The sequence below is a fragment of the Pristiophorus japonicus genome, chromosome 12 (genome assembly GCF_044704955.1).
Source record: "Pristiophorus japonicus isolate sPriJap1 chromosome 12, sPriJap1.hap1, whole genome shotgun sequence".
NCBI lineage: Eukaryota > Metazoa > Chordata > Chondrichthyes > Pristiophoridae > Pristiophorus > Pristiophorus japonicus.
The window spans coordinates 200,833,727-200,861,626 of NC_091988.1; the positions used below are offsets into that span (position 1 = coordinate 200,833,727).

The window sequence follows — 27,900 nt, forward strand, 5'->3', positions numbered from 1 at the left end:
GAGATGGGAGTTCCAGACAGGCTAAATGGGCTTGGATCAAATAAATCCACAGCATGAGATGGAATTTACTCCAGACAAAGGAGGTAATTTGTGAGGCACTGACGGCCATTATTCAGGAGTCAGTGGATACTAGGGAGATGCCAATAGATTGGAAGCAGGCTAATGTGGCACCATATACAGACCCAGAGGACCCCATTCCAGAATGTCAAGTTTGCAGATGATACCAAACTAGAGAGGCAGTGGAATGGGAGGAGGCAGCCCAGAAAATACAAAAATGCCGTTGGAGAAAATGTGTACTGGACAGAACAATGGCAGATAATATTTAATGCAGACAATTGTAAAGTGCTCTAGCCTCTTGTGCAACCCACACTTCCTTTGCCTACAATTGGCGGTCGTGCTGTCTAGGCCCTTAGATCTGGAATTCCCTCCCTAAAGCTCTCCGCCTTTCTTTCCTCTTTTTAAGGCGCTCCTTAAAACCCACCTCTTTGACCAAGTGTTTGGCCACCTGTAGTAATATCTCCTTCTTTGGCTTGGTGTTAATTTTAGTCTGATTACACACCTGTGAAACGCCTTGCAATGTTTTCCTACGTCAAAGGTGGTATGTAAATACAAGTTGTTTTATTGATAGTGAAAATGGAGATGATGTACCTAGAAGTTAGTTTTAAAAGGTTTCTTTGAATTTGGTACTTGATGCCCCAACTTTAAAGTAGTTCTTACCTGACTTTGGTCAGTGAGGTAATTCTGGTCTCATGATTCCTGAATCATGTGATGTTCAGTGGGTTAATCTATGAACTAGATTTGTTTGTGTAGGTGGTGAAATGCTGCAGCTCCAGGGAGTTAATTGGGGGATGTTTGTGTATCAAAGACAAATTGCAGAATGTGTAACTCCCTCCTGAAGAGTCATCATTCTCTTTGTTATCCCAAGATTTTGGGGATGTGGAGGTTAAGTGCCACAATGTAGTGTTGCAGCTTAATTATGAATTTAGCTGGTGAATAAGCTTTGAGTGATCAGTAAGGTTCTGTAGATCATCCAAAAATGATAGGCAGGAAAAGATCAGCTGGTCCATCAAGCCTGCCCCACACTCATGATGCTAGAGCATCATGACTAGACTCTTCCTAATCCCCCTTCCCTTCTCTTCCCCCCACCCGCCCCGGAACCATGTAATCTCCTGGGAGAGACAAAAACATAGGGTCAATAGGGAAACAAATACTCTATAAAATTCTTCTCCGAACCCCTCAGATCATCAAACCCAGTCCAGGAGATCACACGGACCGAGTGTTATCTGTAAAGACACTGACATTCTATATGATGCCAACTTTGTTCCGGTCAAGAAACGATCAAGCTCCCCCTTGAAGGCACACCCACCACACCAGCCGGCAACACACACCAGAGAATGTGCCCCCCCCACCATACTCGCCCTCACCCCTCGCCCCCCAACCCCTGCCCCCCCCCCCAACCCCCCGCTCATCCCAATCCCTGCCCCCCCACCTTCATCCCCACCCTCACCCCCAACCCCCGTCCTACCCTCAGCCTCCCCCCACCTTTCCTCCCCAACCCCTCCCCTTGCACCCCCAACTCCTCACCCCACCCTCGCCCCCCTAACCTCTCCCCCCCACCCCACTACTCTGTCATGAATACGGGATGCCATGCATGAGCAGGCTTGGGAGGAACTATTGTGTTCCGACTAAGAGAGACTGGAGTCACAGGCTGGGAAGAAACCACATCACAGACAGGAAGTTCATTAAAATGCACGTCAGACTGGATAATATTATTGTGTCATTTGCATGTTAGAACAGGCTCGGATGCATGCCTCTGCTTCATGGGACAGTGGTAGAAACAAATTCAAATTGCTCTGAAGAGGAAGTGACTGGAAATTAAACTACACAAAATAGCTGTCAGTTAGAAACATTAGGAAGAGGAGGAGGCCATTCAGCCCCTCGAGCCTGCTCTGCCATTCAATTAGATCATGACGAATCTTTACCTCCAACCATTTAGTCGCCTTTGCTCCATGTCCCTTGATACCCTTGCCTAACTAGCCTGCCTCCGCAAGATCCTGTAAATACACTGGGAGGATAGACGCACCAACGTCGGTGTTTTCGCTCAGGCATCGAAGCACTGACCACGCTCGACCAGCTCCATTGGGTGGGCCACATCGTCTGCATGCCCGACACAAGACTCCCTAAGCAAGTTTTCTACTCTGAACTCATATACGGCAAGCGAGCCCCAGGTGGGCAGAGGAAACGCTTCAAGGACACCCTCAAAGTCTTCTTGATAAAGTGTAACATCCCCACTGACACCTGGGAGTCCCTGGCCCAAGACCACCCAAAGTGGAGGAAGAGCATCCGGGAGGGCGCTGAGCACCTCGAGTCTGGTCGTCGAGAGCATGCAGAAAGCAAGCGCAGGCAGCGGAAGGAGCGTGCGGCAAACCAGACTCCCCACCCACCCTTTCCCTCAACCACTGTCTGTCCCACCAGTGACAGAGACTGTAGTTTCCGTATTGGACTGTACAACCACCTGAGAACTCACTTTTAGAATGGAAGCAAGTCTTCCTCGATTTCAAGATGATGCCTAACAAAAATCTCAGTCTTGAGAGCTCCAAATGTCTCCCAGCATCTACAGCCTTTTTGGGGAGAGAATTCCAGATTTCTACTATTCTTTGTGTAGAAAAAGTGCTTCCTGATTTCATTCCTAAATGACCCAGCTCTGATTTTAAGATTACGACTCCTCATTCTTGTTTTCCCCATCAGCAGATATAGTTTCTCTAACATCTACCCTATCGAATCCTCTTAACTTCTTAAACACATTGTTCGGATCACCCTTCAATCTTCTACTCATGGGAATACAAGCTAGCTTTATGCAACCTGTCCTCATAATTTAAACCTCGAAGCCCTTATATTTGGTTCTTCTCCCCACCCTGTACTGAAGGTGCTGAGGTATGGTTCCACGGGCACAGTCCGCCCCCAGTCCGGTGGGCATTCATTCCTCAGTGTTAGCCCACACCTTAGCGTAGATTTTTCTTTCTACCGCCTGGGCGTTAAGGATCACCTGCGCGAATCACAGAGAGGAAAATCGGGCGGGAGTATCACGTGTCTGTAAGGGAACCACTCCGATCTTTTTCCTTCCGTTGATGGGTTAGAGATGACTACCTTTTCCGAGCAAGCTCTCTATCAGCTGAACTTGCTGCTGCTGCAGTCTAAGTGCATGCACTCTGGAGAATCTGCCAACATGCAGCAGGGCTCTTCACTCACTGTCTTTCCTCAGGCTGCAACAGTAATTATGATTTTGTTTGTTTTTCCGAATGATTTCAAAACGAGCCGGAACGTGAACTTTTATGACCTTTTTATGTATGGTTTGACCGGAGTTATTTTTAGTCGGAGATAACAATGTCCGAGGCAGAGTGAAGGGGATGATTTCAACATGTATATTTTTTATTTGTACTGTGAAATCAAAACCACTCAATGTTCTCATATTTATTTACTAGATAAGATTTCTCAAAAAATGATACCAGAGATATATTCCCCAACAGGTCCCTGAAACATTAACCCTCTCCCCACAGATGCTGCCTGACCTGCTGAGTGTTTCCAGCCTTTTCACGTTTTGATTTTAGGGAACCAGAAAGGATGAGTCTCGGCGGATCAAATGGCCTTTTTCTCATTGCTGACTTTTCATTCAGCTGTCCATTACTTTCACGTGCAGAGATGCATGATTGAAATTGAACAAGGTATTTACAGATGTGTAATCTGTCCATTTCTGTGCACAGGTTGGACCAAACAATGTCTCTGTATCCATCACTGGAGGATCTGAAGGTCTCCAAAGTAATTCAGGTCGGTTCTGGGCTTTTTAATGCAGTTTTTGCATTGTTCAAGAGAGCGATGATTTGTTTAAGGACATATTAACTTGGCCAGTCTGACAGGATAGAAGGTTTCTTTCTTGACTGGTTATATATCAATTAATGTTTGGTCTGTTACAACCTGATTCTTAAGGGGACCACAGCATAGAATTGGTCATATTTCAGAACTAAACTGTCAGTCTCGCTCACAGTGCACAGGATGACCGTGATGGGGAATGTCACACTGGAACTGTAGGGAGTAGAGCAGAGGGAGTTTTACTCTTCATCCAACTTTAATGTATTTGCTTCATGGGTTCTTTCCTTAAGAATTCATAGCAACACATTACTATTAAGAACTAGTTGGTTTATTAGAAAAGGTTTAACAATCACACTACACATTACCATTTCATCCACTAGACTCACAACTGCATAACTTATCGTGAATGACCTCGACCCAACTGGCTGGGGTTTTATTGAGTCTTGTAAACATCACGTGACTGGCTAAGCCACTCACAATGCAACAGCGCTAAAAACCTGTGAGCATACTCACCGGTGCATACATTACACCAACCCATGCTGTATCTGACCTTGGAATGCTTGATCAGTAGTGCTCTGAAATGTAAGTCGTAACCTTTACAGTAACGCAGAGATGGGAGGTTTCACTTAGGGAGGAGATACAGCAACATGCCAAATGCAAACAGGCTGAGCTAAAGACACCGGTCGAGAAACTGGAACATGTGAAGGAATATCATGAATTACTTACAGACCTCAGTTATTACCCATGGTAAATTGATGAGTAAATTGTCTGGAGTTAACAAAGAGCAGACATTGGTATTGGAATCCTGTATGAATGAGAGGTAAATAGCAGTAGTTTAGAAAATGATACGTTAGTAACAGAAATGAAGGGATTGGTAATGAAAAATATAGATAGAGACAAGAAAAGCAATGGAGAAAGTTCGACAAGTCATTGCAATAGGTGCTTCAATAGGGAAATGTGAAGACAATGGGGATAATGTTAATAGTGTGGTTTATTATATTCTTGGTTAAGAATAAAGGTTATGGAAATAAGGGCAGACAAGCTAATGGGGAGGGTTGGAAATTACAGTCACATTACATGTTGGTACTAACCATATTAAAAATAGAAGATTGAAAGAACTAAAAAGGGAATACAAAACTATGCTGGATTTTTTTTAAGTGATAAAGATTGTGGAATCTATGTTGCTTTCAGTGATGTCTGGGAGAAGTGCGGGAATGAGCTGGATAGTGGTTATCCGAATAGTATTGACATTAATGATTTAGACGAAGGAATTGAATGTAATATCTCCAAGTTTGCAGATGACACTAAGCTGGGTGGCGGTGTGAGCTGTGAGGAAGATGCTAAGAGGCTGCAGGGTGACTTGGACAGGTTAGGTGAGTGGTCAAATGCATGGCAGATGCAGTATAATGTGGATAAATGTGAGGTTATCCACTTTGGTGGCAAAAACAGGAAGGCAGAATATTATCTGAATGGCGGCAGATTAGGAAAAGGGGAGGTGCAATGAGACCTGGGTGTCATGGATCATCAGTCATTGAAAGTTGGCATGCAGGTACAGCAGGCGGTGAAGAAGGAAAATGGCATGTTGGCCTTTATAGCGAGACGATTTGAGTATAGGAGCAGGGAGGTCTTGCTGCAGTTGTACAGGGCCTTAGTGAGGCCTCACCTGGAATATTGTGTTCAGTTTTGGTCTCCTAATCTGAGGAAGGACGTTCTTGCTATTGAGGAAGTGCAGCAAAGGGTCACCAGACTGATTCCAGGGATGGCTGGACTGTCACATGAGGAGAGACTGGATCAACTGGGCCTTTATTCACTGGAGTTTAGAAGGATGAGAGGGTATCTCATAGAAACGTATAAGATTCTGACGGGACTGGACAGGTTAGATGTGGGAAGAATGTTCTCGATGTGGTGACCCTTTGCTGCACTCCCTCAATAGCAAGAACGTCCTTCCTCAGATTAGGAGACCAAAACTGAACACAATATTCCAGGTGAGGCCTCACTAAGGCCCTGTACAACGGCAGTACGACCTCCCTGCTCCTATATTCAAATCCCCTAGCTATGAAGGCCAACATACCATTTGCCTTCTTCACCGCCTTCTGTAGCTTCATGCCAACTTTCAATGACTGATGAACCATGACACCCAGGTCTCGTTGCACCTCCCCTTTTCCTAAACTGCCGCCATTCAGATAATATTCTGCCTTCGTGTTTTTGTCCCCAAAATGGATAACCTCACATTTATCCACATTATACTGCATCTGCCATACATTTTCCCACTCACCTAACCTATCCAATTCACCCTGCAGCCTCTTAGCGTCCTCCTCACAGCTCACACCGCCACCCAGTTTAGTGTCATCTGCAAGCTTGGAGATATTACACTCAATTCCTTCATCTAAATCGTTAATGTATAGTGTAAAGAGCTGGGGTCCCAGCACTGAGTCCTGCGGCACTCCACTAGTCAGTGCCTGCCATTCTGAAAAGAACCCGTTTATCCCGACTCTCTGCTTCCTGTCTGCCAACCAGTTCTCTATCCACGTCAGTACATTACCTCCAATACCATGCGCTTTGATTTTGCACACCAATCTCTTGTGCGGGACCTTGTCAAAAGCGGTTTGAAAATCCAAATACACCACATCCCTTGTTTCTTCCTTGTCCACTCTGCTAGTTACATCCTCAAAAAATTCCAGAAGATTCATCAAGCATGAATTCCCTTTCATAAATCCATGCTGACTTGGACCAATCCTGTCACTGCTTTCCAAATGCACTGCTATTTCATCCTTAATGATTGATTCCAACATTTTCCCCACTACTGATGTCAGGCTAACCGGTCTATAATTACCCGTTTTCTCTCTCCCTCCTTTTTTAAAAAGTGGTGTTACATTAGCTATCTTCTAGTCCATAGGAACTGATCCAGAGTCGATAGACTGTTGGAAAATGATCACAAATGCATCCACTATTTCTAGGGCCACTTCCTCAAGTACTCTGGGATGCAGACTATCAGGCCCCGGTGATTTATCGGCCTTCAATCCCATCAATTTCCCTAACACAATTTCCCACCTAATAAGGATATCCTTCAGTTCCTCCTTCTCACTAGACCCACTATCCCCTAGTACATTCGGAAGGTTATTTTTGTCTTCCTTCGTGAAGACAGACCAAAGTATTTGTTCAATTGGTCTGCCATTTCTTTGTTCCCCATTATAAATTTCTCATCACATATTTATAGAAGCTTCTGCAGTCAGTTTTTATGTTCCCTGCAAGCTTCCTCTCGTACTCTATTTTCCCCCTCTTAATTAAACCCCTTAGTCCTCCTCTGTTGAATTCTAAATTTCTCCCAGTCCTCAGGTTTGTTGCTTTTTCTAGCCAATTTATATGCCTCTTCCTTGGTTTTAACACTATCCTTAATGTCCCTTGTTAGCCACGGCTGAGCCACCTTCCCCATTTTATTTTTACTCCAGACAGGGATGTACAATTGCTGAAGTACATCCATGTGATCTTTAAATGTTTGCCATTGCTTATCTACTGTCAACCCTTTAAGTATCCTTTGCCAGTCTATTCTAGCCAATTCACGCCTCATACCGTCGAAATTACCTTTCCTTAAGTTCAGGACCCTAGTTTCCAAATTAACTGTGTCACTCTCCACCTTAATAAAGAATTCTACCATATTATGGTCACTCTTCCCCAAGGGGCCTCGCACAACAAGATTGCTAATTAGTCCCTTCTCATTACACATCACCCAGTCTAGGATGGCCAGCTCTCTAGTTGGTTCCTCGACATATTGGTCTGGAAAACCATCCCTAATACACTCCAGGATATCCTCCTCCACCACATTGCTACCAGTTTGGTTAGCCCAATCGATATGTAGATTAAAGTCGACCATGATAACTGCTGTATCTCTATTGCACACATCCCTTATTTCTTTTTGATGCTGTCCCCAACCTCACTACTACTGTTTGGTGGTCTGTACACAACTCCCACTCGCGTTTTCTGCCCTTTGGTATTCCGCAGCTCCACCCATACAGATTCCACATCATCCAGGCTAATGTCCCTCCTTACTATTGTATTAATTTCCTCTTTAACCAGCAATGCCACCCTGCCTCTTTTTCCTCTCTGCCTTTCCTTCCTAAATGTTGAATACCCCTGGATGTTGAGTTCCCAGCCTTGGTCACCCTGGAGCCATGTCTCCGTGATGCCAATTACATCATATCCGTTAACTGCTGTCTGCGCAGTTAATTCGTCCACCTTACTCCGAATACTCCTTGCATTGAGGCACAGAGTCTTCAGGCTTGCCTTTTTAACACACTTTGCCCCTTTAGAATTTTGCTGTAATGTGACCCTTTTTGTTTTTTGCCTTGGGTTTCTCTGCCCTCCACTTTTACTATTCTCCTTTCAAGCTTTTGCTTCTGCCTTCATTTTATTTCCCTCTGTCTCCCTGCATAGGTTTCCATCCCCCTGCCATGTTAGTTTAACTCCTCCCAACATCACTAGCAAACACTCCCCCAAGGATATTGGTTCCGGTCCTGCCCAGGTGCAGACCGTCCAGTTTGTACTGGTCCCACCTCCCCCAGAACCAGTTCCAATGTCCCAGAAAGTTGAATCCCTCCCTTTTGCACCACTCCTCAAGCCACATATTCATCTGAGCTATCCTGCGATTCCAACTCTGACTAGCACGTGGCACTGGTAGCAATCCTGAGATTACTACTTTTGAGGTCCTACTTTTTAATTTAGCTCCTAGCTCCCTCAATTCGTCTTGTTGGACCTCATCCCGTTTTTTACCTATATCGTTGGTACCTATATGCACCACGATAACTGGCTGTTCACCCTCCCTTTTCAGAATGTCCTGCACCTGCTCCAAGACATCCCTGACCCTTACACCAGGAAGGCAACATACCATCCTGGAGTCTCGGTTGCAGCCGCAGATACGCCTATCTATTCCCCTTACAATCGAGTCCCCTACCACTATAGCTCTCCCACTCTTTTTCCTGCCCTCCTATACAGCAGAGCCCGCCATGGTGCCATGAACTTGGCTGCTGCTGCTCCCCCCTGATGAGTCATGCCCCTCAACAGTACCCAAAACGGTGTATCTGTTTTGCAGGGGGATGACCGCAGGGGACCTCTGCACTACCTTCCTTGCACTGCTCTTCCTGTTGGTCACCCATTTACTATCTGGCTGTGTACCCTTTACCTGCGGTAAGACCAACTCGCTAAACGTGCTATTCACGAGCATCTACGATGCTGAGAATGACCAGAGTGAATCCACCAGCAGCTCCAGGGCCACAATGCGGTCAGTCAGGAGCTGGAGGCGGATGCACTTCCCGCACACGTAGCCGTCAGGGATACCGGAAGCGTCCCTGACTTCCCACATAGTACAGGAGGAGCATAACACGTGTCCGAGCTGTCCTGCCATGACTTAACCCTTAGATAAACTTAATTTGGCTGATATTAAGTTTACTGATAAAGAAAAGAAAAAAGAAAAGCTACTTACCAATCACCAGCCAATCACTTACCCCCTTGGCTGTGATATCACCTTTCGATTTCTTTCTACTTCTTTTTTACCTCCCTGTTGCTGCTGCACCGGCTGGCCTCCTCGACCTCTCTGCCGCCTCTCCGACTGCCGCTGGCCTTTATAGGCCTCACCAACGCCCCGAACTCCCGCCTCTCCGACTGCTGCTGGCCTTTATAGGCCTCACCAATGCCCCGAACTCCCGCCTCTCCGACTGCTGCTGGCCTTTATAGGCCTCACCAATGCCCCGAACTCCCGCCTCTCCGACTGCTGCTGGCCTTTATAGGCCTCACCAATGCCCCGAACTCCCGCCTCTCCGACTGCCGGATAAGGGGTAAGCCATTTAGGACCGAGATCTTCACTCAGAGAATTGTGAACCTGTGGAATTCTCTACCACAGAAAGTTGTTGAGGCCAGTTCATTAGATATATTCAAAAGGGAGTTAGATGTGGCCCTTACGGCTAAAGGGATCAAGGGGTATGGAGAGAAAGCAGAAATGGGGTACTGAAGTTGCATGATCAGCCATGATCATATTGAATGGTGGTGCAGGCTCGAAGGGCCGAATGGCCTACTTCTGCACCTATTTTCTATGTTTCTATGTTTACAGGACGAGTTTACTATAGGTGATCGGATAATGTACAGAAAGGATGACCCACCTGTAATCAGATAGAGCTTAAAGCATTGGTGCCGAATATGATGCAAAAAAAACGTAGAATCATTTAAAGTTAAATTGCAGGGAAGGAGGATAAAAAAATAAACAGTGAACCTGGATGAATAATGTAAAAAAAAACAGAAGAGGGAACCAGCTGATGGAGTTAGGGCAAAGGGGGATTTCATACTGACATTCTCACATCAGAATAATTTGGAGACACCGCCCTTGTTTACTGTATGTGCACCAGTTGATTTTAATTTTTGTTTTCCTTAGGCACAGTCTACCATTGTAGCCAACGAGGCCTTGCCGGCAATTGAAGGCGAGACCACAGATGTCGAAAGCAGTAAGTCATTGCAGCCTAGCCACATGTCCTTATTTTGAAGTCTACACACCTGCTATAATTCCAGCTTCCATTTCAAATTCACAAACTGGACCCCTGCTTGGTATTCATGTCTGCACTATCATCCATGGCCTCGCCCCGCCCTATCTCTGTCACCTCCTCCAGCCCCACAACCACCCCCCCCCCCCGAGAAGGACACAGTCTCAGAGCAAGTGCCAGGATCGCAACCTGTGGAATTTCAGGCACAGTGTGCTCACAAATCACATTCTCACTCCCTCGGCTGCATATTCTGGTATCGGATGGATGGGGGATGGGGCTGGGGAGTAGACGGGAAATGAGGCAGACACGTCCTTCCTTCCTTCCTCAAATTGTTGTATGTGCTTCGGCACCAGGAGACAGGCAATGCTTTTACTTAACTTACAAATTAGGTGTTATTCCAATTCTGGCCTCGCGCATTTCCCCGATTTCACCATTGGTGGTCCCTTCAGCTGCCTGGGCTCTAAGCTGTGGAATTCCCTTCCTAAACCTCGCCATCTCTCTACCTCTTTCTCCTCCTTTAAGATGCTCCCAAAAACCTACCTCTATGACCGAGCTTTTGGTCACCTGTCCTAATATCTCCTTCTGTGGCTTGGTGTGAAATTTTGCTTTATAATATTCATGCGGGACGTTTTACTGCACTAAAGTCAAATTAATTTTAATCTAGATAAGTGTGAGGTGGTGCATTTGGTGAGAAGAATAAGGAGGCCACATATTCTTTGGAAAATAAGAGTCTAAATGTGGTACGGGGCAAGGAGATCTAGGGGTACAGATTCACAAATAATTAAAGTAGTGATGCAAGTTAACAAAGCCAAAAAAATGCAAACAAAGCACTGAGATTCGTTTCGAGAGGAATGGAATTGACAAGCAGGGAAGTCATGTTAATCTTGTATCGAACCTTCGTTAGACCACAATTCGAGTACTGTGAACATTTCGGGTCTCCATATTACAGAAAGGATATAGAGGCACTGAAGGTGCAATCAATATTTACAACTGAGAGACTTTAACTTTCAGGAAATATTGAATTGGTTGGGTCTATTTTCTGTAGAAAAGAGAAGACTGAGGGTGACCTGATAGTCTGTAAAATTACAAAGGGGTTCAATAGGATAGGTGTGGATAAGATGTTTCCACTTGTGAAGGAGCCCAAAACTAGGGGCTATAAATATAAGATCATCATGAACAAATCCAATAAGGAATTCAGGAGAAACTTCTTTATCCAGAGTGGTGAGAATGTGGAACTCGATACCACAGGGGGTGGTTGAGTTGAATAGCATAGATACATTTCAGGGGAAGCTGGATAGAAAGAAATAAAGACTTGCATTTATATAACGCCTTACAGCCAATGAAGTACTTTTGGCGTGTAGTCACTGTTGTAATGTGAGCAACGTGACAGGGAATCTGTTTTTGTCATGTTGATTGAGGGATGAATATTAGCCAGGACACTGGGGGTAACTCCCCTGCTCTTCAAAATAGTGCCACGGGATCTTTTACGTCCATCTGAGGGGGCAGACTCTGAGGTTTAACGTCTCAGATGCCGAAAGACGGCACCTCCGACAGTGCAGCACTCCCTCAGCACCACACTGGGAGTGTCAGCCCAGAATTTTTGAGCTCAAGTCTCTGGTGTGGGACTTGAACCCACAACTTTCTTGACTCAGAGCCGAGTGTGCTGCCCACTGAGCCATAGTACATGAGGGAGAAAGGAATGTTGATCGGGTGGGAGGGGGCTCATGTGGAGCATAAACACTGACATAGACTAGTTGGGCCGAATGGCATGTTTCTGTGCTGTAGACTCTCTGATTCTATGTGACATGGCTATATAAATGGAAGTTCTTTTTGTTACTGGACCAGTAATCCAGAGATCTGGGTTAATAATCCACCAAAGTGAGTTCAACTGCAACCATACCAGTTTGAATATTGGAATTCAATTCAGAAACGAAGTGACAAATGCCCATCCACACACGTTTGTGGGAGGCCCAAGCCCTAACTTGTTTGGTGGAGGGGGAGCGGTGATTGTCAAGGATCCCACAACCAGCCCACTCACCAACGCCCCCCACCCCCCAGCATGGTCCTTTGGTTTTGGGAGTTGAGGCTGCAGGGCCTCGCCTGGAGCTCACCACGTGGTGCCCAACTCTGCCCTTTGTCAAGGCCAATACGCTGCCACTCACTCGGAGTGGGTACCTCCAGCACAGGGAGGCAGTGATTCTTCCCCATCCCCCCCCCCGCCGCCCCGCACTGACCCCCTCCCCCCGCCCCTCCGCGCTAACCCCGCCCCTCCGCGCTAACCCCGCCCCCCCGCGCTAACCTCCCCCCGCGCTAACCCCGCCCCCGCACTAACCCCGCCCCCCCGCGCTAACCGCACTGACCCCCTGCCCCCCGCACTACCACCCGCCCCCGCACTAACCCCGCCCCTCCGCGCTAACCTCCCCCCCCCCCCCCGCACTAAGCCCCCCCCTGGCTAACTCCCTCCCCCACCGCGCTAACACCACCCCACCTCCACCACCCCCCGGAACGGTGCAAATTCACTGGGGCTCAGAGGCTTCAATTCTGAGAGCAAGTTGCATAATAATGACTCGTATTTCCTTGAGATTAGAACTTATAAATTGGGCATTATTCCCATTCCCGCCCGATTTATTTTGCCCCCGTCCCTCCCACTCCCCAACCATACCACGCCGCCCGATTGAGGTCAATAGAGAGTAAACCGTGCAGGCGTGTAAACCAGGAGTCCGACCCAATCCCACCCTGTTCATTGCAGGATGGTTAGGTTGGGTCTTGCACTGTGTCAGTTACTTTAGTTGGGGGGTGCTGAGACTTTCCTGAATAAACTGACTGAGGTGTTTATGTTTAGCTTCAGGTTTGTATCCGGACCTGCAGGAGCTGGGCGACTACATGGGTCTGGACCTGAAGAGTGAGAAACTCGAGAACATGTCGTCCCTGGTGCCCGTCTCAGGATCTGGAGTAAGCATCCGATGGGATCGGGAAAGAGCAATGAACTCGGCCCCCCCTCCCCCTCTCTCAACCCCCCCCTCTCTCTCACCCCCCTCTCACCCCCCTCTTCCCCTCTCTCACCCCCTCCACTCCTCTTCTCTCACCCACTCCACTCCCCCTCTCTCACCCCCTCCTCTCCCCCTCTCCCTTACCCCCTTCTCTCACCCCCCCTCTGTCCCTCCCCCCACTCTCCCCCTCTCACCACCTCCCCTCTCCCTCTCTCTCTCACCCCTCTCTCTCACCCCTCCCTCTCCCCCTCCCTCTCCCCCTCCCTCCTCCCCCTCCCTCTCCCCCTCCCTCTCCCCCTCCCTCTCCCCCTCCCTCTCCCCCTCCCTCTCCCCCTCCCTCTCCCCCTCCCTCTCCCCCTCCCTCTCCCCCTCCCTCTCCCCCTCCCTCTCCCCCTCCCTCTCCCCCTCCCTCTCCCCCTCCCTCTCCCCCTCCCTCTCCCCCTCCCTCTCCCCCTCCCTCTCCCCCTCTCTCTCACACCCTCCTCTCACCCCCCCCCCCGCTCTCTCTCACCCCCCCCCCTCCCGGCCCCCTCTCTCTCTCTCACACACCCCCCCATCCCCCCTGTCCCCCTCTCTCTCTCTCTCACACCCACCCCCCCCGTCCCCCTCTCTCTCTCTCTCTCTCTCTCTCACCCCCCCCCCCATCTCTCTCTCTCACACCCCCCCCCGTCCCCCTCTCTCTCACTCCCCCCCCCGTCCCTCTCTCTCTCACCCCCCCCGTCCCTCTCTCTCTCTCTCACCACTCCCCCCCCCCATCTCTCTCTCAGCACCCCCCCTCGTTCAGCACCCCCGCCCACCCCAACCCTCACTACACCATCTCTCCCCCCCGCCCCCCTCCTCTCTCCATATTGTAAAAACCGACCAGTTCACTCGTGTCCTTTTGGGAAGGGAATCAGGCGCCTCACTACCCAGTCCGATGTACGACTCTAGTCCCACACTAGTTACATAGAAACATCGAAAATAGGTGCAGGAGTAGATCATTCAGCGCTTCGAGCCTGCACCACCATTCAATAAGACCATGGCTGATGATTCCCTCAGTACCACTTTCCTGCTTTCTCTCCATACCCCTTGATTCCTTTAGCCGTAAGGGCCATATCTAACTCCCTCTTGAATATATCCAATGAACTGGCATCAACAACTCTCTGCGGCAGGGAATTCCACAGGCTAACAACTCTCTGTGTGAAGAAGTTTCTCCTCATCTCAGTCCTAAATGGCCTACCCCTTATCCTAAGACTGTGTCCCCTGGTTCTGGACTTCCCTATCATCAGGAACATTCTTCCTGCATCTAACCTGTCCAGTCCCATCAGAATCTTATAAGTTTCTATGTGATCCCCTCTCAATCTTCTAAACTCCAGTGTATAAAGGTCTAGTTGATCCAGTCTTTCCTCATATGTCAGTCCCGCCATCCCGGAAATCAGTCTGGTGAACTTTCGCTGAACTCCCTCAATAGCAAGAACATCCTTCCTCAGATTAGGAGACCAAAACTGAACACAATATTCCAGGTGAGGCCTCACTAAGGCCCTGTACAACTGCAGTAAGACTTCCCTGCTCCTATAGTCAAAACCCCTAGCTATGAAAGCCAACATACTATTTGCCGCCTTCACCACCTGCTGTACCTGCATGCCAACTTTCAATGACTGATGAACCATGACACCCAGGTCTTGTTGCACCTCCCCTTTACCTAATCTGCTGCCATTCAAATAATATTCTGCCTTCGTGTTTTTGTCCCCAAAGTGGATCACCTCACATTTATCCACATTATACTGCATCTGCCATGCATTTGCCCACTCACCGAACCTGTCCAAATCACCCTGCAGTCTCTTAGCATCCTCCTCACAGCTCACACCGCCGCCCAGTTGAGTGTCATCTGCAAACTTGGAGATATTACACTCAATTCCTTCATCTAAATCATTAATGTATATTGTAACTAGCTGGGGTCCCAGCACTGAGCCCTGCGGCACTCCACTAGTCACTGCCTGCCATTCTGAAAAGGACCCGTTTTTCCCGACTCTCTGCTTCCTGTCTGCCAACCAGTTCTCTATCCACATCAGTACATTACCCCCAATACCATGTGCTTTAATTTTGCACACCAATCTCTTGTGTGGGACCTTGTCAAAAACCTTTTGAAAGTCCAAATACACCACATCCACTGGTTCTCCCTTGTCCACTCTACAAGTTACATCCTCAAAAAATTCCAGAAGATTTGTCAAGCATGATTTCCCTTTCATAAATCCATGCTGACTTGGACCGATCCTGTCACTGCTTTCCAAATGCGCTGCTATTTCATCCTCAATAATTGATTCCAACATTTTCCCCACTACTGATGTCAGGCTAACCAGTCTATAATTACCCATTTTCTCTCTCCCTCCTTTTTTAAACAGTGGTGTTACATTAGCTACTCTTCAGTCCATAGGAACTGATCCAGAGTCGATAGACTGTTGGAAATTAACTGCTAACACCATGTGACGTAGCTTCTCAGTTGTACAAACAATACCTCAAGAAGACGATCCACCACCACAACCTTCTCCAGTCAACGGGGCATGGGCAATAAATGCCGGCCTTGTCAAGTGTCGCCAACGTGACCAGAAGGACAATGGAGTCGACCTTGGCTTTATGCAACGGTGTAAAACGGGTGATAACGAGTCGGCAGCCCATTCACATCTTCCCCATTTTCATTTGCATTGAAGTCAACAGAAATAAAAGCACGGGAGAGATATAAAACGGGCTGTCGATTGGCTATCACCCGCCTTGCACTCTCGCACAAAGCCACAGTCTAACCCAGTGTTTCAGGGCATCAGAAATCTCTAAGCGGCCATCTTGTGGAGGGGTTTTCACCCGTGCATGATCTAATTGAATGGTTCGAGGGGCCGAACGGCCTCCTCCTATTCCTTTGTTAAATTTATGTTTCTATTCAACTAACTGAAATCCGGAGACAGAATCACTCGAAACTTTGGCTAAGTTAAAAAGCCGCTACTAAAAGTGCTGACACTGATGGAATGCCTCCAGTGGCCACACCAAGTGTTGCCGGTAACAGTTTCGTAGACTGCTCCAGCAATCGAATAAATTTATTCGATGCCGCCAACTTTGGGACCTCTCAATTCAGGGTTCAGAGACGGTTCGCAGACTTCTGTCTGTCCAGTTTGATCCTCTCTCTCCGTGACGGTTTGGACTTTTTTTCTGTTTCACTCTATAGCAAGTCGCCAGCAACCAGTCAGCGTTCAATAACATGGTGGCCCCAGTGACTGGGAACAGCCTGGGGCTTCATCGAGCTGAGATCAAAGCTGGTGTACGGGAGGTGATCCTCTGCAAGGACCAGGCTGGAAAGGTTGGACTCCGCCTGCGGGCAATCGACAAAGTAAGTAACAGTGACGCTAATGCACCCCTAGGTCCCATCATAGAATCTTAAAGCACAGATTGAGGCTCTTTGGCCCATCGTGCCTGTGCCAGCTCTTTGAATGAGCTATCCATTAGTCCCACTCCCCTGCTCTTTTCCCACAGCCCTGCAAGTTTCTCCTTTTTCAAGTCTTTATCCAGTTCCCTTTTGAAAGTTACTATTGAATATACTTCCACCTCCCTTTCAGGCAGCGCATTCCAGGTTATAACTCGCTGCGTAAAAATTTTTTTCCTAATGTCGTCTCTGGTTATTTTGCCAAACTCATTAAACCTGTGTCTTCTGGTTATCGATCCTTCTGCCACTGGAAAAAGTTTCTCCCGATTTACACTATTAAAACCATTCTTGATTTTAAACACCTCTATTAAATCTCCCTTTAACCTTCTCTGTCTAAGGATAACAACCCTAGCTTCTCCAGTCTCTCCATTCAGCCCATCATGCCTGTGCTGGCTCTTTGAAAGAACTGTCCAATTAGTCGTACACCCCATAACTCTGCGCTCTTTCAAACCTGTCCAAAGGCAGATTCTGCCCGAAGTCAGTTCCTACCTGAACTCCAGATTATGAAACGATCGCCTCGCGTTCTTCTCTAATCATTTAATAATCACCAGGTGAGGGGATTCGTTTGGATGAGGTGAAAGGTCGGTTCCTAATTAATTCAATCACTCACCTCCTGCATCTTCCAAGATTTCCCTCAGTTTTGGTTTTCCAATTTGGTTGCAGAACCTCAGTAGATGGTCCCCTCTCATTATTAACCCGTATTAAATGTAGGTATCTGACTGACCGAGATAGTCAGCCATGGACCCAAGTCATCATTACGAACCCTATATGTAGCTCAGCTTAGTGTGGGCAGCACTCTTGCCTCTGAGTCAGATGGTAATGGGTTCACTCCAGTGAATTGAGCACACAATCTGGGCTGACTTTCCAGTGCAGTGTTAAGGGAGCGCAGCAATGTCAGAGGTGCCATCTTTCGGATGAGATGTTAGACTGACTGCCCTCTCAAAAGATGCAAAAGATCCCATGGCACTATCTAAAGAAGAGCAGGGGTGGTCTCCTTGATGTCCTGGCCAACATCACTTAAAAATAGATTATCTGGTCATCATCACATTGCTGTTTGTGGGAGCTTGCTGTGCACAAATTGACTGCGCGTTTCTCACATTACAACAGTGACTACACTCCAAAAGCATTTAATTGGCTGTAAAAGGACATCCTATGGTCATGAAAGGCGCTATATAAATACAAGTTGTTTGCTCTCCTTTCCTTATATCACCCATTACCTGCTCATTTTTTTTTTAGGGAATTTTTGTCCAGTTGGTACAGGCCAATTCCCCCTCTTCTCTCGTTGGTCTGCGCTTTGGGGACCAGATCCTGCAACTCAATGGCGGGACCTGTGCTGGGTGGAGCACTGACAAAGCACACAAAGCGCTGAAGCAGGCACCTCAGGACAAGATCTCCATCGTTGTCCGCGACCGGTAAGCATCGAGCATCACCCCTCCGGGTCTTATCGCACTGTCGAGGAGGCAGAGGGTGGGGCTGAGGGGTTCCTCCAATACTAATCCTCAGTAACTATAATCTGTAAGAATTAACTCTTTCTTTTCGATTTTTATTTTTTGAAGGCTCCTCACCATTAGATACTTTGATGGGTAAATTTTGTAAAATTTTAGCTCCATTGCTGAAATAACCTGCTGTACAGTCTTTTATTTTCCTGATGCATTCTATTTGACCCTGAGCTGAGCTTCATGCCCCATATCCTCTCCACCATAAAGACCGCTTACTTCCACCTCTGTAATATCGCCCATCTGCGTCCCTGCCTCAGCCCCATCTGCTAATGAAACCCTGATCCGGTGCCTTTATACCTCCAGACTCAGTCACTCCAATGCTTTGCTGGCTGGTCTCCCATCTTCCACCCTTCATTAACTTGAGTTCATCCAAACCTCTGCTGCCTGTGTCCTAACTCGCACCAAATCCCGTTTACCATCACCCCTGTGCTCGCTGACCTATATTGGCTCCCGATCCAGCAATCTCTGCACGGCTTCACTCCTCCCTATCCCTATAACCTCCTCCAGCCCTACAACCCGCCGAGAACTCTATGTTCCTCCAATTCTGGCCTCTTGTGCATCCTCCACTTCCTTTGTCGCCACTGTTGGTGGCCGTGCCTTCAGCAGCCTATGCCCTAAGTTCCAGAATTCCCTTCCCTAAAGCTCTTCATCTCCCCATCTCTCTAAGGTAAGGGCATCGAGGGATATGCAGCAAAGATGGGTAAATGGAATTGAGGTACAGATCAGACATTATCTAATTCACAGTTTCAGGTGATTCTACTTCAGTTCTAAGCTTTTTCTAAGTTTCACTCCCACCTCGTGCTCTGAGTGTTGCGGCTTTGGATCTGTTTCCCAAAGCTCTCCCCCACTGTGGGTTTTCTTCGCCTCATGTCCGGATCTGTTGTAGACTCATTGATAGAGGTTGATTGCTGTGATTGGTCAACAACTCCATGATCGTTGTATCATGTGACTCCCAAGATGGTAGAAGGTGAATTAGATGGGACCTTATTGCGACGAGCAATTCCAATGTTCCTGCGGAGTTGTGGTTCTTTTTACGCTATTTTTAAACCCAGATTTTCCTAACTTTCAGTGATTTAATTTCTCGCTCTTCCAAGGCCATTCCAGAGAACGATCACAATGCACAAGGACAGCTCTGGTCACATTGGGTTCATCTACAAACGTGGAAAAATCACCTCCATTGTGAAAGACAGCTCCGCTGCCAGGAATGGGCTACTGACTGACCACAATATCTGTGAGATCAACGGACAGAACATCATCGGACTAAAGGTGAGGGACAATACCTGTAATAATCTCAATAATCAGAACTATAATAAGTCATAGAATGATCCAGCACTGAGGAGGCTGTTCGGCCCATTGTGCCTGTGCTAGCTCTTTGCTAGAGCTATCCAATTACTTACACTCTCCTGCTCTTTCCCCATAGCCCTGTTAATTTTTTCCTTTCAAGTATTTATCCAATTGTCTTTTGAAAGTTACTATTGAATCTGCTTCCACCGACCTTTCAGACAGCGCATGCCTGATCACAAGAAGTTGTTGTGTGGAAAAACTATTTCCTCATGTCGCCTCTGGTTCTTTTGCCAATCAACTTGAATCTGTGCCCTCTGGTTACCAACCCTTCAGCCACTGGAAACCGTGTCTCCTTATTTAATCTATCAAAACCATTCCTGATTTTTGAACACCTCTATCAAATCTCCTAACCTTCTCTGCTCCAAGGAGAACAATCCCAGCGTCAGGGGATTCGATGGTGAGGGGAATAGATAGGCGTTTCTGCGGACGCAACCGAGACTCCAGGATGGTATGTTGCCTCCCTGGTGCAAGGGTCAAGGATGTCTCGGAGCGGGTGCAGGACATTCTGAAATGGGAGGGAGAACAGCCAGTTGTCGTGGTGCACATTGGTACCAACGACATAGGTAAAAAAAGGGATGAGGTCCTACGAAAAGAATTTAAGGAGCTAGGAGCTAAATTTAAAAAGTAGGACCTCAAAAGTAGTAATCTCGGGATTGCTACCAGTGCCACGTGCTAGTCAGAGTAGGAATCGCAGGATAGCGCAGATGAATATATGGCTTGAGGAGTGGTGCAGCAGGGAGGGATTCAAATTCTTGGGGCATTGGAACTGGTTCTGGGGGAGGTGGGACCAGTACAAACCGGACGGTCTGCACCTGGGCAGGACCGGAACCAATGTCCTAGGGGGAGTGTTTGCTAGTGCTGTTGGGGAGGAGTTAAACTAATATTGCAGGGGGATGGGAACCTATGCAGGGAGACAGAGGGAGACAAAAATGAGGCAAAAGCAAAAGACAGAAAGGAGATGAGGAAAAGTGGAGGGCAGAGAAACCCAAGGCAAAGAACAAAAAGGGCCACTGTACAGCAAAATTCTAAAAGGACAAAGGGTGTTAAAAAAGCAAGCCTGAAGGCTTTGTGTCTTAATGCAAGGAGTATCCGTAATAAGGTGGATGAATTAACTGTACAAATAGATGTTAACAAATATGATGTGATTGGGATTACGGAGACGTGGCTCCAGGATGATCAGGGCTGGGAACTCAACATCCAGGGGTATTCAACATTCAGGAAGGATAGAATAAAAGGAAAAGGAGGTGGGGTAGCATTGCTGGTTAAAGAGGAGATTAATGCAATAGTTAGGAGAGACATTAGCTTGGATGATGTGGAATCTATATGGGTAGAGCTGCAGAACACTAAAGGGCAAAAAACGTTAGTGGGAGTTGTGTACAGACCTCCAAACAGTAGTAGTGATGTTGGGGAGGGCATCAAACAGGAAATTAGGAGTGCATGCAATAAAGGTGCAGCAGTTATAATGGGTGACTTTAATATGCACATAGATTGGGCCAGCCAAACTGGAAGCAATACGGTGGAGGAGGATTTCCTGGAGTGCATAAGGGATGGTTTTATAGACCAATATGTCGAGGAACCAACTAGGGGGGAGGCCATCTTAGACTGGGTGTTGTGTAATGAGAGAGGATTAATTAGCAATCTCATTGTGTGAGGCCCCTTGGGGAAGAGTGACCATAATATGGTGGAATTCTGCATTAGGATGGAGAATGAAACAGTTAATTCAGAGACCATGGTCCAGAACTTAAAGAAGAGTAACTTTGAAGGTATGAGGCATGAATTGGCTAAGATAGATTGGCTAATGATACTTAAGGGGTTGACTGTGGATGGGCAATGGCAGACATTTAGAGACCGCATGGATGAATTACAACAATTGTACATTCCTGTCTGGCGTAAAAATAAAAAAGGGAAGGTGGCTCAACCGTGGCTATCAAGGGAAATCAGGGATAGTATCAAAGCCAAGGAAATGGCATACAAATTGGCCAGAAATAGCAGCGAACCTGGGGACTGGGAGAAATTTAGAACTCAGCAGAGGAGGACAAAGGGTTTGATTAGGGCACGGAAAATGGAGTACGAGAAGAAGCTTGCAGGGAACATTAAGGCGGATTGCAAAAGTTTTTATAGGTATGTAAAGAGAAAAAAGTTAGTAAAGACAAACGTAGGTCCCCTGCAGTCAGAATCAGGGGAAGTCATAACGGGGAACAAAGAAATGGCAGACCAATTGAACAAGTACTTTGGTTCAGTATTCGCTAAGGAGGACACAAACAACCTTCCGGATATAAAAGTGGTCAGAGGGTCTAGTAAGGAGGAGGAACTGAGGGAAATCTTTATTAGTCGGGAAACTGTGTTGGGGAAATTGATGGGATTGAAGGCCGATAAATCCCCAGGGCCTGATGGACTGCATCCCAGAGTACTTAAGGAGGTGGCCTTGGAAATAACGGATGCATTGACAGTCATTTTCCAACATTCCATTGACTCTGGATCAGTTCCTTTCGAGTGGAGGGTAGCCAATGTAACCCCACTTTTTAAAAAAGGAGGGAGAGAGAAAGCAGGGAATTATAGACCGGTCAGCCTGACCTCAGTAGTGGGTAAAATGATGGAATCAATTATTAAGGATGTCATAGCAGCGCATTTGGAAAATGGTGACATGATAGGTCCAAGTCAGCATGGATTTGTGAAAGGGAGATCATGCTTGACAAATCTTCTGGAATTTTTTGAGGATGTTTCCAATAAAGTGGACAAAGGAGTATCAGTTGATGTGGTATATTTGGACTTTCAGAAGGCTTTCGACAAGGTCCCACACAGGAGATTAATGTGCAAAGTTAAAGCACATGGGATTGGGGGTAGTGTGCTGACATGGATTGAGAACTGGTTGTCAGACAGGAAGCAAAGAGTAGGAGTAAATGGGTACTTTTCGGAATGGCAGGCAGTGACTAGTGGGGTACCGCAGGGTTCTGTGCTGGGGCCCCAGTTGTTTACATTGTACATTAATGATTTAGACGAGGGGATTAAATGTAGTATCTCCAAATTTGCGGATGACACTAAGTTGGGTGGCAGTGTGAGCTGCGAGGAGGATGCTATGAGGCTGCAGAGTGACTTGGATAGGTTAGGTGAGTGGGCAAATGCGTGGCAGATGAAGTATAATGTGGATAAATGTGAGGTTATCCACTTTGGTGGTAAAAACAGAGAGACAGACTATTATCTGAATGGTGACAGATTAGGAAAAGGGAAGGTGCAACGAGACCTGGGTGTCATGGTACATCAGTCATTGAAGGTTGGCATGCAGGTACAGCAGGCGGTTAAGAAAGCAAATGGCATGTTGGCCTTCATAGCGAGGGGATTTGAGTACAGGGGCAGGGAGGTGTTGCTACAGTTGTACAGGGCCTTGGTGAGGCCACACCTGGAGTATTGTGTACAGTTTTGGTCTCCTAACTTGAGGAAGGACATTCTTGCTATTGAGGGAGTGCAGCGAAGATTCACCAGACTGATTCCCGGGATGGTGGGACTGACCTATCAAGAAAGACTGGATCAACTGGGCTTGTATTCACTGGAGTTCAGAAGAGTGAGAGGGGACCTCATAGAAACGTTTAAAATTCTGACGGGTTTGGACAGGTTGGATGCAGGAAGAATGTTCCCAATGTTGGGGAAGTCCAGAACCAGGGGTCACAGTCTAAGGATAAGGGGTAAGCCATTTAGGACCGAGATAAGGAGAAACTTCTTCACCCAGAGAGTGGTGAACCTGTGGAATTCTCTACCACAGAAAGTAGTTGAGGCCAATTCACTAAATATATTCAAAAGGGAGCTAGATGAAGTCCTTACTACTCGGGGGATCAAGGGGTATGACGTGAAAGCAGGAAGGGGGTACTGAAGTTTCATGTTCAGCCATGAACTCATTGAATGGCGGTGCAGGCTAGAAGGGCTGAATGGCCTGCTCCTGCACCTATTTTCTATGTTTCTATGTTTCTATGTCTCCAGTCTCTCCACATCACTGAGTTCCCTCATCGCTGGTACTATTCTCCTCTGCACCCTCTCGAAGGCCTTGACATCCTTCCTAAAATGTGGTTCCCAGATTTGAACACAATACTCCAGCTGGAGCCTAACCAGTTTTTTTAAATTATAAGTTTAGCATAACTTCTTTGCTTTTGTATTCCTCTATTAATAAAGCCTAGGATCCCATATGCTGTTTTAACAGCCTTTTCAACTTGTTCTGCCACCTTCAAAGATTTGTGTACATACACCTCGAGGTCTCTCTGATCCTGCACTGCCTTTAAAATTGTACTATTTAGTTCATATTGTCTCTCCTCATTCCTTCTACCAAAATGTATCACTTCACACTGCGTTAAATTTCATCCGCCATGTGCCTGCCCATTTCACCAGTCTCTGTGTCGTCCTGACATCTATTGCTATCCTCCTCATTGTTTTCTACACTTCCGAGTTTTATATCCTCTGCAAACTTTGAAATTATGCCCTGTATACCCAAGTCCAGGTCATTAACATATATATCAAAAGAGCAGTCATTAATATACATCAAAAGAACACCACTGTACACCTCTCTCCAGTCTGACCACCACAACTCTCTGCTTTCTGTCCCTTGACCAATGTTGTATCAATGCTGCCACTCTCCCTTTAATCCCATGACATTTAATTTGGCTAACGTCTATTATGTGGTACTTTGTCGTACGGCTTTTGAAAGTCTACGTAAACTACATCAACTGCATTACTAGCATCAATCCTTTCCATTACTTCATCAAAGAATGCAATCAAGTTAGTCAAACATGATTTGTCTTCAACAAATCTGTGCTGACTTTCATTTATTAGCCCATACTTTTCCAAATGCCAGTTAATGTTGTCCCGGATTATTGTCTCTAAATGTATCCCCACCACTGATGTTGGGCTGACTGGCCTATAATTAGCAGATTTATCCCTCTCCCCTTTGCACGGAGCCTGTGATCTGGATTTTCCCTATGTTGCTGCCCCTGTTAGCGCCCCGGAAGGGTGGTAATGGCAGTGGGGATGGTTTCCGGGTGGCCGGCCAGCCCTGGCGCTCCACCAGTAAATTTGTTGCCGTTTTGCGGGGGCGCAGAGCAGAACCGCCCGTAAGAGTCGAGCCAGTGTGCAACGCCGCCAGTTACGACTGCACGGGGAAATTTGTTGTGCGCTCGGCCTATAGCATGCCGTGGTGGGACTGCCTGGTCAACCAGGCAGTCAGAGCTGTCCGAGGCGGTGAGTGATGGAATTGTTGAATGAGGTAAGTTTGATTGTTTTGTTTATTTTTATTTTTGCGATATAGCTTATTGAGGGGTGTTTAAGGTATTTTGCTAGTTGTGTTTTTAGATGCGATTTTTTTTTTTTTTTTTTGCCACAATAGCCTCTCTTCGGGCGCTCAGAGGCCGGCTGTTTAGCTTGGGATTTTCAGTTGCTCAGCCGGTCTTGCCTCCTAAAAGAGGTGTGGAATGCCTCCCTTAGCGCTCCGCCCCACACTCGGGGCCCAGCTGATGAATTTTGCTGATAGAAGCGCAAATTGTTCCCGGGCACTAACTTTACCGCCCCGAAATGACCAGAACTGAAAATCCAGTCCATAAATAACTGCAGTTTGCAGAGAATCTGTAATAACTGCGGTTTCCCCTGGCCCTGCGATTGTCTGTGCAGTAACAGAAACAAGAAACTTGAATCACCGGATAGGTGACCCCACCCTCGGACTCCAGGATGAGTCACTGCTGTTGGCAGCGCACCTGCACTTTCTGCGTCCGTCACCAGATGCTGCTGTGATGCCCCAGCAAGGCTGCCTTTTCCCCTCTGACCCTCTGCTCTGACTGCTTCTTTCCACTCAGCTTGCGACAATGACTCCGATATCCTGTTTAGTTGCTGAATCACATTTCCTATGTGCTAAGCAGAGTGCACTATGCAGGAAGGAGCTGGTCACTGTAGAATTCAGGGGTTGTACTGAAGGCGACATCTCGTGGCAGAAAGCTATTGGTACAACGTCTGAATATCTAACAAATACATCGCTGAAGTTTATCAGTATTTGCAAAGAGAAAGGGCCTCAACTATTTCCAATCTATATTAATGACTTGGATGAAGGGACCGAGTGTAATGTAATCAAATTTGCTGATGATACAAAGATAGGTGGGAAAGCGAGTTGTGAGGAGGACACAAACAATCTGAAAAGGGATATAGACAGGCTAAGTGAGTGAGTAAAAATCTGGCAGATGGAATATAATGTGGGAAAATATGAGGTTATTCACTTTGGTAGGAAAAATAAAACAGCAGATTATTATTTAAATGGGGAGAGATTAGAAAATGCTGTGGTACAAAGGGATCTAGGGGTCCTTATACATGAAACACAAAAAGTTAGCATGCAGGTACAGCAAGTAATTAGGAAAGCAAATGGAATGTTGGCCTTTATTGCAAAGGGTATAAAAGTAGGGAAGTCCTGCTACAACTGTACAGGGTATTGGTGAGTCCACACCTGGAGTACTGCATATAGTTTTGGTCTCCTTATTTAAGGAGGGATATACTTGCATTGGAGGCAGTTCAGAGAAGGTTCACGAGGTTGATTCTGAAATGAAGGGGTTGCCATATGAAGAAAGGTTGAGCAGGTTGGGCCTATATTCATTGGAGTTTAGAAGAATGAGAGGTGATCTTATTGAAATGTGTAAGATTCTGAGGGGGCTTGACAGGGTAGCTGCAGAGAGGATGTTGCCCCTTACGGGGGGGAATCTAGAACTAGGGGGCATGGTTTCAGAATAAGGGGTCGCCCATTTAAAACGGAGATGAGGAGGAATTTCTTCTGTCAGAGGGTCGTGAATCTTTAGATTTCTCTTACCCGGAGAGCTGTGGAGGCTGGGTCATTGACTATATTTAAAGGTGGAGATAGACATATTTTTGAAAGATAAGGAAGTCAAAGATTATGGGGAGCGGGCGGAGAAGTGGAGTTGAGGCCAAGATCAGATCAACCTTGATCTTATTGAATGGCGGATCAGGCTCAAGGGGCCAGATGGCCTACTCCTGCTCCTATTTCTTATGTTCTTATGATAATAATGACTTGGGTATAGAGATGGAACCTGGGAGATAATGGGAGGTTCTTTATTGGAATGAACAAGGCAAAGATTCACAAATATTTGAAGGTGGCAGGGCAAGTTGAGAAGGCAGAAAAAGCGTATGTGGGATATTTGGCTTTGTAAATAGGGACATTGAATACAAAAACAAGGAAGTCATGCTAAACCTTTCTGAATCTCTGGCTAGACCTCAGCTGGAGTATTGTGTACAATTCTGAGCAAAAAGAAAGACTTACATTTATATAGTGCCTTTCACGATCACTAGACTTCCCAAAGTACTTTACAGCCAATTAAGTACTTTTGGAATGTAGTCACTGTTTTAACGTGGGAAACGTGGCAGCCATTTTGTGCACAGCAAGCCCCCACTAAAAGCAATATGATAATGACCAGTTAATCTGTTTTTGTTTGTTGATTTGAGGGATAAATATTGGCCAGGACACCGGGGAGAACTCCCCTGCTCTTCTTTGAAATAGTGTCATGGGATTTTTTACTGCGGGAGCAGGCGGGGTCTGAGTTTAACGTCTCATCCGAAAGATGACACTTTAGGAAGTAAGTCAAGGCTCTGGAGAGGGTGCTGAAGAGATTTACTAGAATGGTGCCAGGGTTAAGGGAGTTCAGTTATGTGGAGAAACTAGAGAAGCTGGGATTGTTCTCGTTTGAGCGGAAAAGGGTAAGGGGGGACCTAATAGAGGTATTCAAAATTATGAGGGTTTTTTAATGGAGCAAATGGGGAGAAAGTATTTCCACTGGCAAGTGGGTCAGTAACCAGAGGTCATGCATTTAAAATAATTGGCAAAAGCACGAGAGGGGAAATGAGGAGACAAGTTGTGCATAAAATGGGTATTAAGATCTGGAACACATTACCTGAAAGGATGGTGGAGGGAGATTCAATAATAACTTTTTAAAAAGAATTATATAAATACTTGAAAAAGAAGAAATTTGCAAGGCTATGGGGAATGAGCGCGGGAGTGGGACTGATTTGATTGCTCTTTCACAGAGCCGGCACAGGCTCAATGGGCCGAATGGCCTCCTCCTGTGCTGTAAGATTCTAATACCTTTTCTCATGTGTGTGTGCCTGGACAATGTGTTGTCAGGCTATTTGACCATGGGGATTCACAATGTCCAAACTCCATATAGTCCTCAGTTATTTTACAGAAATCCAGGATTTTTCCA

General features: G+C 46.7%; 1 protein-coding gene across 1 annotated transcript in view; it reads left to right on the forward strand.

The window, feature by feature from the left end:
* LOC139277656 (syntenin-1-like) overlaps nucleotides 1-27,900 on the forward strand; it is a 43,711-nt gene that overhangs the window by 5,280 nt on the left and 10,531 nt on the right. The window contains exons 2-7 of the mRNA XM_070896414.1: nucleotides 3,762-3,825; nucleotides 10,286-10,355; nucleotides 13,234-13,343; nucleotides 16,575-16,736; nucleotides 18,066-18,241; nucleotides 19,423-19,594. Of these exons, the coding sequence (XP_070752515.1) occupies nucleotides 3,775-3,825; nucleotides 10,286-10,355; nucleotides 13,234-13,343; nucleotides 16,575-16,736; nucleotides 18,066-18,241; nucleotides 19,423-19,594 (741 nt within the window). The 5' untranslated portion in view covers nucleotides 3,762-3,774. The remainder of the gene's footprint in view (nucleotides 1-3,761; nucleotides 3,826-10,285; nucleotides 10,356-13,233; nucleotides 13,344-16,574; nucleotides 16,737-18,065; nucleotides 18,242-19,422; nucleotides 19,595-27,900) is intronic.